This window comes from Onychomys torridus, chromosome 4, assembly GCF_903995425.1.
Source record: "Onychomys torridus chromosome 4, mOncTor1.1, whole genome shotgun sequence".
Classification (NCBI taxonomy): Eukaryota; Metazoa; Chordata; class Mammalia; order Rodentia; family Cricetidae; genus Onychomys; species Onychomys torridus.
The window spans coordinates 8,671,721-8,684,347 of NC_050446.1; the positions used below are offsets into that span (position 1 = coordinate 8,671,721).

General features: G+C 44.1%; 1 protein-coding gene across 2 annotated transcripts in view; it reads right to left on the reverse strand.

Moving 5' to 3' along the window:
* Nup188 (nucleoporin 188) overlaps nt 1-12,627 on the reverse strand; it is a 56,963-nt gene that overhangs the window by 22,510 nt on the left and 21,826 nt on the right. For both annotated transcript variants that reach the window (XM_036186240.1, XM_036186241.1), the window contains exons 9-15: nt 12,328-12,539; nt 10,968-11,082; nt 10,246-10,446; nt 7,994-8,083; nt 6,131-6,196; nt 3,919-4,038; nt 3,212-3,338 (exon numbers count right to left, since the gene is read on the reverse strand). In XM_036186240.1, coding sequence (XP_036042133.1) covers nt 3,212-3,338; nt 3,919-4,038; nt 6,131-6,196; nt 7,994-8,083; nt 10,246-10,446; nt 10,968-11,082; nt 12,328-12,539 — 931 coding nt within the window. The remainder of the gene's footprint in view (nt 1-3,211; nt 3,339-3,918; nt 4,039-6,130; nt 6,197-7,993; nt 8,084-10,245; nt 10,447-10,967; nt 11,083-12,327; nt 12,540-12,627) is intronic.

Below are 12,627 nucleotides of genomic sequence, written 5' to 3' on the forward strand. Positions count from 1 at the left end.
ATTATTCCATCTGTGATCTCTGCAAGGACTGTGTAAAGACTGTATGACTGAGCACAGCACTGTGGCACACACCTTTAATTTCTAGCACTCAGGAGGCAGAAGCAGGAGAATCTCTGAGTTTGAGGCCAGCCTGGTCTACACAGTGAGTTCTAGGATAGCCAGGGTTATGTAGAGACCCAGTCTCAAAAATAAACAAAACAAATAACCCCTTCAAAAAAGATTTTGGCGAGTTCCAGGAAGGGCACAAAGCTACATAGAGAAACCCTGTCTCCAAAAACAAAACAAAACAAAAAAGATTTTGGTTTTTCAAGACAGGGTTTCTCTGTGTAGCTTTGTGCCTTTCCTGGAACTCACTTGGTAGCCTAGGCTGGCCTCGAACTCACAGAGATCCACCTGCCTCTGCCTCCCGAGTGCTAGGATTAAAGGCGTGGGCCACCACCGGCCGGGTCAAAAAAAGATTTTAAATCAATCTTGATATACTAAAACCAAACACGACATAGGAATATTTAATAAACATCAACAATGTACATATAGAAGGTAGCCAAAACTGACCTTCTTTTACTTTATAACAAAAGACGGATTTTTGTTTTTTTCTGTGCACTGACAGTCTGTCTTACCAACTATTCAAGGTTGGCTGGGATTTATTGGTTTGTAGCTTTAGAAGGCTTGAATTGAACTGTATACTCCTAAAGAACAGTAAAGCACAGGAGAGAGATTCTAACTCATAACGCTTAGAATCTGTGGGGAAAATGTTTTAAAAAGCAAACAAAACCTAGCGAATTTAAGGGGGTGAAAGTCATCAAGTTAGGATAAATGACAAAGCTAGCCTGTGGGTGGGTCTCTCTCTCTCTCTTTCTTTCTCTCTCTCTCTCTCTCTCTCTCTCTCACTCTCTCTCACACACACACACACACACACACACACACACACACACACACACACTGGGATTCTAGCATTGTGGACTGCTCCCATATCCTCCTCCTTCCCTCTACCATGGTTTTTCTTTGCAAACTAAGTACCATGGATTAATGACTAGTGCTTTCTTACTACTCACATTTCCTTTCTTGCTTTCAAACAGCAAGACCAGCTGGGCGGTGGTGGTGCATGCCTTTAATCCCAGCAGAGCCTGGCAGATCTCTGTGAGTTCGAGGCCAACCTGGTCTACAGAGTGAGTTCTAGGAAAGTCACAAAGCTACACAGAGAAACCCTGTCTTGAAATAACAAAAACAAAAACAAAACAAAACACAACAAAGACTGTTGGGTTAGTATGCTCACTACCTTCTCAACTTTATACAAGATAGGCTAATAGGGAAGAAAAAAATCTCAATTGAGAAAATGCCCCAGCAGACTGGCCTGTAGGTGAGCCTATGGAGCATTTTCGGATGGTTAAGTGATGTGGAAGGCCCAGCCCATTGTAGGTCGTATGACTCCTGGGTGGTCATGTGCGGTATGAGAAAGCAGGCTGAGCATGGGCAGCAAGCCAGTAAGCAGTGCTCTCTCGTCTTCTGCTTCAGTCCTGTTGACGTCCTCTGATGAACAGTGACATGGAACTGTTCGATGACAGTAGCCCTTTCCTCCCCAGCTTGCTTTGGTCGTGGTGTTCATCAAAGCAATAGGAACACTAGGACAGCGATTAAACAAAAAGCTCCGACTCTCTCTGTTAATCATGTTGCCACCACCACCAGACTGGGTTTCTCTGTGTATCTCTGGCTGTCCTGGAACTCACTCTGTAGACCAGGCTGGCCTCGAACTCAGAGATCTGCCTGCCTCTGCCTCCTGAGTGCTGGGATTAAGGCATGTGCCACCACTGCCAGGCTAAACATTCTTTATAAGAAGAAATGTCAACAAAATATGTGGAAGCATATACATCAAATGTTTCACTGATCATATATGATGGACAGACCTCTTCACTGCTTACCTTGTTACAAATAAATACAAAATAAAAACACAGTAAGAGATTCTAGTGATACAAAAATATTAATTAAAAAAGAGACACTCGCCAGGCAGTGGTGGTGCACGCCTTTAATCCCAGCACTCAGGAGGCAGAGGCAGGCGGATCTTTGTGAGTTCGAGGCCAACCTGGTCTACAGAGCAAAATCCAGGAAAGGTGCAAAAGCTACACAGAGAAACCCTGTCTCGAAAAACCAAAAAAAAAAAAAAAGGAGACACTCGGGACTGGAGAGATGGCTCAGAGGTTAAGAGCACTGACTGCTCTTCTGGAGGTCCTGAGTTCAATTCCCAGCACCCACATGGTGGCTCACAACCATCTGTAATGAGGTCTGGCGCTCTCTTTTGTGTATATAATAAGTAAAATCTTTAAAAAAAAAAAAAAAAAAAAAAGAGAGACACTCGGGAGGCAGAGCCAGGTAAATCAAGGCCAGCCTGGTCTACAGAGCAAGTTCTAGGACAGGCACCAAAACAACACAGAGAAACCCTGTCTCAAGAAAAAAGAGAGACAGACAGACAGACAGACAGACACACTAGACAGACTAGACAGTGGTGGCAGACACCTATAATCCCAGCACTTGGGAGGCAGAGCAGGTAGATCTCTGAGTTCTAGGCCAGCCTGGTCTACAGAGTGAGTTCCAGAACAGCCAGAGATACACAGAGAAACCCAGTCTTGAAAAACCAAAACAGGGCTGGAGAGTTGGCTCAGAGGTTAAGAGCACTGACTGTTCTTTCAAAGGTCCTGAGTTCAATTCTCAGCAACCACATGGTGGCTCACAACCATCTGTAATGAGATCTGGTGCCCTCTTCTGGCCTGCAGTGACACATGCAGACAGAACACTGTATATATAATAAATAAATAAATCTTTTTAAAAAATTTTAAAAAAAATAAAAAAAAATAAAAAGAAAAACCAAACCAAACAAACAAACAAAGAGAGACAGAAGCTCAGTATGGTGCAGATGATTTTACCTCCAGCACCTGGGAGGTATGAAAATCATGGATTCTAGGCCAGTATAGGCTAGTAGCAAAACAAGATGCTCTCAAAACAAAAAAAAAGGGAAAAAAAATGGGGGGCAGGGCATGCATGGGGGGCAGGAAGACAAGACAGAGAAATAAAAAGCAAGCAGAGGCACTGTTCAGTTGTGGAACATTCTCCACAGTCCAGCAGTGACTCAACAAGCAGTGGGAAGAGAAGGGAAGGATCAGCCAGCATTAGGTCTAACCAGATGCCTTGAAACAGGGCTAGTGCAGAGCACCTGTCTTACCTAGGGGGTACAGGAGTTTGGGTGTTTGCCTCCGCCAAAGAGTTCCATCTTCATGAGAGAGCACATCATGGGGCTTGTGCTTATGAAGCTCATTGTAGAAAGACATTTTATCCAGGAAACTGTACACCTGCCAACACCCAGAAGGAAACCCAGGAGTCATACTTTCACTCATGGGTCAACAGGGTTCCACTCCAGCTTTTGAAGCCAGACTCTATGTGCTTGTCCCTCAACTTCCCCCAGACTCAGGCTCTCCGGGGACCGGCCTTCTGCTCTTCTCAGTTAAGCCTCACCACTCTTAAACTCACTCAAGCTCCCCTTAACTAACACACACGCACACGCACACACACACACACGCACACCTCTCCCCCTGCTTGCCTCTCCTTTCTCTCTCTCAACCACCACCCCCTCCAATGCTGGGGATCAAATCCAGGGCCTTGCAGCAGCAGGGGACCACTAAACACAAAGCACACCCTCCCAACAACAGTAATAACTCATGTCCTAAACCCACTGTCCTCTCATCAGCAGACATCAGGCACCTGCACACTCCCTCTCCCGGCACCTATAAGAGGTACTTGGAAAAGACTATGTAACTACACAGAACTTCAGACAACTCCGTGTCCTGACAGTGGCTTTCCGTGTAGGGTACACAGGAGTCCCAGTGGACCCTCAGCCCCCCTTCTCCTCAGGGACCTGACCCCAGCACTCACCTTTTTGGCAGTGGACTTCCCTGACACTAGGGCTCGGAGCAATTGCAAAAGTGGGGATAGCAGATGGGGAAACATCCCACACACGCTGTCCAGAATGATCCCGAGACCAGAGGTTGGTTCCTAAGGTGGGAAGGAAAGTTATCCCTCTTCACAAGGGCCCTGCAATCCTAAGAAACTCTAGAAACAGAGGCTGCAGACATAGCTCAGCAGTTAAGAAAACTGACTGCTCTTCCAGTAGCCGCAGCTCCTACAGGGCAGCTCACAGCCATCCCTAACGCTCATCTCAGTACCCAACATCCTCTTCTGGCCTCCCTAGGCTGCATGCACATGTGTACAGACATATCCACACATAATAATTTAAAAATTATTTTTTCGGGTTGGATATTTAGCTCAGTGGTAGAGCACTTGCCTAGCAAGCACAAGGCCCTGGGTTCGATCCTCAGCTCCAGGAAAAAAAAAAAGAAAAAAATTCTCTTTTGTTTTTCGAGATAGGGTTTCTATGTGGACCCTTGACTGTCCTGGAACTTGCTCTGTAGACCTGGCTAGCCTCAAACTCAGAGATCTGCTTGCCTCTGCCTCCCAAGTATTTGGAATAAAGGTATGTACCACCACCACCTGGCCAAAAGAAAAATAATTTAAAAAAAATTTAAAGTTCATATCTTTAAAAGAAAATCTAGCAATAACCCTTTCCTTTACTTTCTTAATAATGTAAGACATCCATATTCCACTGAAAAAAGATAGAAAAATATTCATGACCTGAAAATAGACTGCCTATCTATCCAATTCTCTCCTCCTGGCCACCTTTTCTCTAGGCAAACAACATAATTCCTTCCATTATGTGTTGTTGGGGTTTTTTTCTACTCTTTTTGGGGGAGCCCACCACTCAGCTCCCAAATAAATTCACACACAGAAGCTTATTATTACTTATGAATGCCCAGCCTTTGCTTGGCTTAGTTTCTGGCCAGCTTTCCTTTTCTTAAATTATCCCATCTACCTTTTCCCTTCTCTTACTTCCGTAAATCTTACTCTTACTCTGTGGCTTGCTGGTTGTGTAGCTGGGTGGCTGGCCCCTCATGTCCTCCTCCTTCTCTGGCTCCCTCTCTCTTTCCAGAATTCTCCCTCTATATATTCTCTCTGCCTGCCTGCCCCGCCTATCCTTTCTCCTGACTCGCTATTGGCCATTCAGTTCTTCATTAGACCATCAGGTGTTTAGACAGGCACAGTAACACGGCTTCACAGAGTTAAACAAATGCAACATCAACAAAAGTAACACACCTCAAAATATTCTACTACAGTTATGCTTCTATTGAAGTGAGAACTACCCCCACGTCATGTCAATGCTTAGCCAGCACACACAAGCAACACAGATGCCCAATCTAAATATGGTTTGTAACAGCTTCTCTCAGGGAGTCTGCAGGCCTCTGTAGAAGTTAGCAATGTTTCTGGAAGGAGCGTAAGCCATAGAAGCAGATCAACACAGCTGGGATACAAACGAAAAGAGACTTAGCAGCTGGACCCTAATATTTTAAATGTTAACTCTAAAACCTATCACAATGTTTTGACTATTCTCTTTGTTCTAGAGCAGCAGTTCTCAACCTATGGGTCGCAACACCTCCGGGGGTCGTTGAATGACCCTTCACAGGGGCTGCCTAAGACCATCAGAAAACACATTACAATTCATAACAGTAACAAAATTACAGTAATGAAGTAGCAATGAAAATAATTTTATGGTTGGATGTTGCAGGACATTTGATTTTACTGTGTGAAGATGTGCTACTGTTTTACCTTGCCTGTCTACAGCACCTGATTGGTTTAATAAAAAGCTGAATGGCCAATAACTAGGCAGGACTTCAGGGCAGAGACAGGAACTTTGGGAGGAAGAGAGTTGATTTTGCCAGGGAGACATGGAGGGATTCAGAGACACAGAATGAGGAGCAGTAAAGAGCCAAGTGTTAGAACGTAGATGAATAGAAATGGGTTAATTTAAGTTATAACAGGTAGTTAAAAATAAGCCTAAGCTAAGGCCAAGCTTTTATAATTAACAAGTCTCCAGGTCATTATTGGGGGGGGGAGGCTCGGTCCAAAGAAAGTCTTACAACAGTTTGCAGGTCACCAGAGCATGAGGAATTGCACTAAAGGACTGAAGCACCAGGGAGGTCGAGAACCACTGCTCTAGACACTGTCTCAGCACTAATCCCTCCAACACACTCACTGTTCCCCAGAAGAGCTCAGGAAGAGAAGGGTCTGCCAGGACTTCACATGCTGTGTCAATTATATCCTGCGAAGAGAAGGAAATGGTTTACCCCCCTGCATGAACCAGCTTATCTTTTTTGTGATATTCTATTAACATAAAGACACCAACAAACATGTTCACACAGCATGTCAGGAAGAACGCTGGTTAGTTACGGAATGGTGCTGCATGCCTATAATGCACTACTTGAGAGACTGAGGCATGTACATCGTATCTGCAGATACATTCACAAATTCACCTTTTCCTTCTGAAATAGGGTTTCTCTGTGTAACCTTGGTAGTCCTGGAACCCAGAGGACCCCAGTGCAATTCCCAGCACCCACATGGCAGCTCACAATTGTCTATAACTCCAGTTCCAGGGAATCTGACATCCTCACACAGACAAAACACTAATGCACATTAAAAAAAAAAAAAAAAAAAAAAGAGCATAAGGAGCCCCAGGCACATCCAAGAGGGAAAGCACTGCTCCACAAGCCCGACAACCCAGCTTCATTCTCTAGAATCCATGTAATAGTTGGAGAGAGAACAGACTGAAAAGTCACCCTCTGAACTCCACACTCAAGCAATCACTCATGCGCACGCACGCACAAATATGCCATGTATCTACATACCATAATAATATTATTTTAAAATTGTTTTTTCTAATTTTAAATTTAAAAAATTTTAAATTAAGAGTAAAGCTATTCTTAGTAGTCAGTACTAATCTCTGGATCCCCTGAGCCCAGGAGCTCATGCCCAATTCATGCACCACAGTGGCCAGGTGAGGCCGTGCCTACTTTTGATCCCAACACTCAGGAGGCAGAAATGAGCAAATTTTCATGAGTTCAAAGCTAGCCTGGTCCACAAACCAAGTTCCAGACTAGCCAGAGCTATACAGTGAGACCCTGTTCCAAAACAAAAACAAGAAAATACATACACAAGCAGTGTGCAGTTCGCCTGTAAGCGGTCTCAAACTGTCAGGCCAAGCTGACGTTCTCAGCCAACCATGAACCAAAATCATTTGAGAAGGGGTGTCTACAACATGTGGGAGGTTGACACCAGTCTGGGCTACCTAGTCTCAGGCCCATGCGACTATAAAATGAGACTACATCTCAAAATACAAAATAAGACAGGACAGACAATCATGTCTGTGTATCAAACATGCAGACTTTCCTCTGTAATCACTCCCTAAACAAGACAGCATAACTACTATTCACATACTAGGACTCATCAGTAACCCAAGATGATTTAAGTATACAGAACAACATGAACAACTTTTTTTTTTTTTTTTTTTTTTTGAGCTGAGGATTGAACCCAGGGCCTTGCACTTGCTAGGCAAGTGCTCTACCACTGAGCTAAATCCCCAACCTGAACAATTTTTATATGAACATTCTGTTATTTATACACAGGAAATGAATATCAGTGGATTTTGATAAACTTGGGAGTTCCTGAACCTAATCCTTGGTGGATACCAAAACATAATCATATATATCATGATTCCAATACAGAATTACATTAGGATTTAGAGTGTACATGTGTCTGTGTGTAAAATGGAAAGGACATATTCCACTGCTAACAGAATGCGTAAGTATGTATGTATGTATTATATATAATATATAAATGTATATAATTCTAATCCCATCTTGTGTGATAGGATTGTATCTTTTGTGTCACTTTCTGGGTTTGCTACAATTTATATCTCATTCATATGATAATAAATGAAAACAAATAGCAAGAAAAAAATTAACATGGGAAACGAAATGCTACATGAGATCTGAGGGGCAGCAACGTGACTGGACTGTAAATGTAGGGCAGTCAGGCAGCCCAAGGGAAATCACTTGCTGACCTGTTGATTGCCGAGTGTGTGCAGTTCCAGTGAGGTCAGAGCAAAGGAGAGGAGGCCATAGACACACATGCAGGCGGTACTTGTGGTGCACTGGAAGATAAAGGAATCAATGACTAAGTCTGAGTAACACAACTCTTTCCAAGATTCAGCCATCATATCAATAGAATCCTTGAAAACAAATGCAAAAGGAATCGCAAACATTAATAATTTTCCTAATTTAGTTACAAGATTAGGAAGAACTCACAAACATAAGAACACAGGAATAAAACCAAACTCAAAGGGACCAAAGTTTTTGTGGACAAAAAGAAAACCACATCCAGCAAAGAGACAGGATACTTACTAGAAGAGGCTCTATGAGCTAATCCAAATGAGACACCAATATCCACCAACCTGCAACACCAAGAGCTGCCTGCCTATTGGTTGCTTTGTGTTTTAAGACGGTGTGTGTGTGTGTGTGTGTGTGTGTGTGTGTGTGTGTGTGTGTGTGTGTGTGTGTGTGTGTGTGTTTCGAGAAAGGATTTCTTTGTATAACAGCCCTGGCTGTCCTGGAACTCACTCTGTAGTCTGTAGCCCAGGCTGTCCTCAAACTCAGAGATCTGCTTATGCCTGCCTCCCAAGTATTGGGTTAAAGGCGTGTTCCACCACTGCCCAGAAAGACTAATTCTTTTTTTTTAAAGATATATTTATTTATTATGTATATAGCATGTATGACTGCAGGCCAGAAGAGGGCACCAGATCTCTTTACAGATGGTTGTGAGCCACCATGTGGGTGCTGGGAATTGAACTCAGGACCTCTGGAAGAGCAGTCAGTGCTCTTAACCTTTGAGCCATCTCTCCAGCCCTGACTAATTTCTTTTTAAAAACTTCTTGTGGTCCAGGGTTTGAACCCAAGCTCTCATAAAGAATTGACTGGGCTCATACTCTACCACTGAGCTTAATCCCCAGCCCCAAAGAGCAGTTTTCCGAGCAGCTTTAGGCTGACGTCAGACAGAATTGTCATACTGTCCTAAAAATCCCATTTGGATTTTTCTTCTCCTTCCTCCCAACTCATCCTGGGGAGCAGTTGTTCTTTTGACAGTCCCCAGTGTCACACTTACTGGAGCCACACACACTGTGGCTTTCTCAAATCTACTTCTTTTACTTAGTAATATGCATCAGGATTCTCCTGTCTTTTCTCATGAGGGGTTGGGCCATGATGACTGGGAATTAAGCCTGGAGCTTCATGTCTGCTAGGCGAGTGCTGTATCACTGAGCCATATCCACAACCCTCTTCCATGTTTCCCCATGCTTTCTTCTTTACAGTGGAGAACAGTCAACTGTCCCATTTGTCAGAGCTTACTCATAGCTTCTATAAAGGGCGTTTTCCCCAGCTCTATATTCTGGCCACTATGAAGGTAACGACAACAATGATGCTACAAACATTTGTGAACAGGCACTTCTAGAAACATAGTCTTCTTCTCAGTAGGGTATAAAAACCAACCGTTACCACATTTTGCTTTTTTTTTTTTTAGGTGGCACAGCAGATTAATCCCAGGGTCAGAGTATGCTAGGTGAACACTGAACACCTAACTACTGAGCCTGCTCCTGGTGTTTCACCTGAGCACATCAGTATGAGCTGACTAAATAAACCCAACCAAGACTCAGTTCCCAGTCAGATGTCCCCGGTCACCCTCTAGAGCAGTGGTTTTCATCCCCCTCATGCGGGGACCTTTACTACAGTTCCTCATGGTGTGGTGACCCTAACCACAGAATTATTTCATTGCTACTTCATAACTGTAATTTCGCTGTGGTTATGAATCATAATGTAACTATCTGTGGTTTCTGATGGTAACAGGTGACCCCTGTGAAATGGTGGCTGGATTCCTAAAGGGGCCAGGCTCATCATCAGTTCAAACTCCGTTGACCACTCATTAAATCACACCTTCCTGAGTTGATTCGTTTTCTCATGTGTAGGTCAGGTAGTACTCCAAGCAGAGCTCTGACATAGAGACTGAGGAAGACACCACTGGGAGTGCTGAGTACCTGTCTGACCACCTACAAATGCCAGTCACAAAGCTGGCACAGTGGCACATGCCTGTAATTCCAGCCCTTGAGAGGTTATGGCAGGAGGCTCATGAGTTCAGGCCAGCCAGGGCTACATACTGAGAGCCTATCTCAATAAGGAATAAAAACCACAATGACCCACGTCACCACTAGAGTTGCCACTGTTCTCCAGGGCCTGCCCTCCTCATGCTGAACAACCAGAGACTTACATCATTCCCCCCACTGGCAAGCGACCGAAGCAGTCGAGTCAAGTACTGAAACCCGTTCAGCTGGATGGCGGTGCCTCCTATCTTCCTGACCACACTGCTGGTCTCTTCTGGGTTCAGAGTGTGACGGAGGAGAGCCCAGGCCAAAAGTACAGGGGCATGATGTGGAATGTCACCCAAGGTCAACATCACACGATCCATATCCTAATGAGGGAGAAAGCACTTGTGCCCATGCTCGACAGGAGGCTCTCACTCTCCCGCACCAACACTGCACACACCTTCGACCAGACCGCCTTCAGGACACGCCAATCACTCCTACTTCTCCACAGTTTGTTCTACTCATTTTATCATGATTTCAGCTTACAACTATAAAATCCATTTCAAATAGAGAACTAGAGATGTCATCAGCCTGATACATCTTGAACTTTCCATGACCTCTCACTTTCTGTCTTTCTACTCATCCTAACTCAGTGTTCATCCTTTTCGTTTATTCACAAAACCTACAAATGCCTAGAACCGCAAAGACTTTGTCCTGGGGCCACCTCTCTTAGTGACTCTACTCCCTATGGCGGATTTAGTTATCATCTCTGCACAAATAACTTTGACTTCTCCCAGACCTAATTAAAAATACAGAACTGAAAATTCTGTGCATCATGATAGTTCAGTGGCTAAAAACTAACTATAAACCAACTGAGGAAAGAGAGAAAATTGTTCTTCCAGGTCACCTGACAAACAAGCCCATCTTGAGCAAACTGGTGCAGCTCTCTCCGGTCATCCAAGGCACACTTGTGCAAGGACTCGATGTCCATGCCTTCCACCAGGATAAGGGCACTGAAGTACCTGGAGAGGACAACCAACACCACAGTCTCGTTCATGTTGTTCTGACATGTGCTGAAACTGCTTCAAGATGTTAGACACTTGCTACCAATAGTTTTCATGAGTCTTTTCACATTCTTTATTATCAGCGAGCTTTTAAATACAGAGGTTGCTTAGTTTTCTGGTGCTGAGGACCAAACTCAGGGCCTGCATGTGCCAAGTAGGCACTATACCAGTAAAGCTGTATCTCAGACCCTCGGAATGTACGAATGTACTTTACGCGACTGTTTCCAGCAGATCTCAATTTCAGGGACTTGACACTGACCTGTGGCTGTACTTATTACTCAGGGCAGCTCAGAGCTAGCACTGAAGGTTTTGATAGCTACAACCTACACCTGACCCAGCTCTCACCCCTCAATAGTATTTCTCTGCTCACTGAGGAAATAGGCCTCAATGTGTGGATAAATCCATGGCCATCAGTGCAGAAAAAATAAATTCAAAGACCACAGACAATGACCGCAAAGAAGGCAAAGAATGCACCACGTGCTTATCAGAGCCGCCATGCCCTGGCACTGTGCCTACAGTAGGTGCTCAACAAGCACCCTTGAGAAGATGAATGAACCTCTTAGAGTAGGACGGAACGCCTTTGCTGGGCACAGAGGCACACACTTTCAATCCCAGAGCTTGGGAAGCAGAGGAAGGTGGACTCCTGTGTTCAAGGCCAGCCTGGTCTACAGAGCCTATTCTAGAATAGCCCAGGCTATACACTGAGAAACACTGTCTTGAAAAACAAACAGATGAAAATACAGAATGTCTTTGGGGCTAATGAGATGGCTAAGAGCACTTTCTGCTTTTGCAGAGGATCCTGTTCAGTTCCCAGCACCCATATGGTGGCTCACAACCATTTGTAACACCGATTTCAGGGGATCCAATGCCTTCTTCTGGCTTCCATAGGCACCAGGAACACAAACAGTATACATACATATATGAAGGCAAAACATTCTTACAAAAAACACATTTTTTTTTTTTTTTACAAAAGTAAAAATAAATGTTAAAATAAAGAGTAGGAGGGTTTTAAGAGAACAAGCCCCCTTAATTACAGACTATACCTCCTATGTAAACAGGAACATGTCAGCACAGGTGCCCACCCACTTCCCTACCCACTCAATGGAAGGTACATCTTTCCTCTCCATGTCAACACAGAGCTACTGCAATACCAATGGTTTAAACACTATACAAGTTTCATGAACCACAATTCATCAGACTCACCCAATCCGATCTACAAAAGGATCCATGGTTTCATCCACCAGGTGTCTATTGGTCTGCCTACTACCAAATCCTTGTTCCTTGAACATCTTGGTTAGTATCAGCAGGTCACTAGGAGCCATCTCAAAGTATGCATAATAGAGGAAAATAATTTCTAGCAGCATGGACTGCTCCCGGAGGCACTGAACAAACCATCGAGACACCTGGCGCTCAGTCTGCACCAATACAGAGAAATGGAAGAGAGAGTTAGACTAGAAAACAAATTACCTTTTTCTTTGTTTCTTTCGTTTTATTATTAGACAG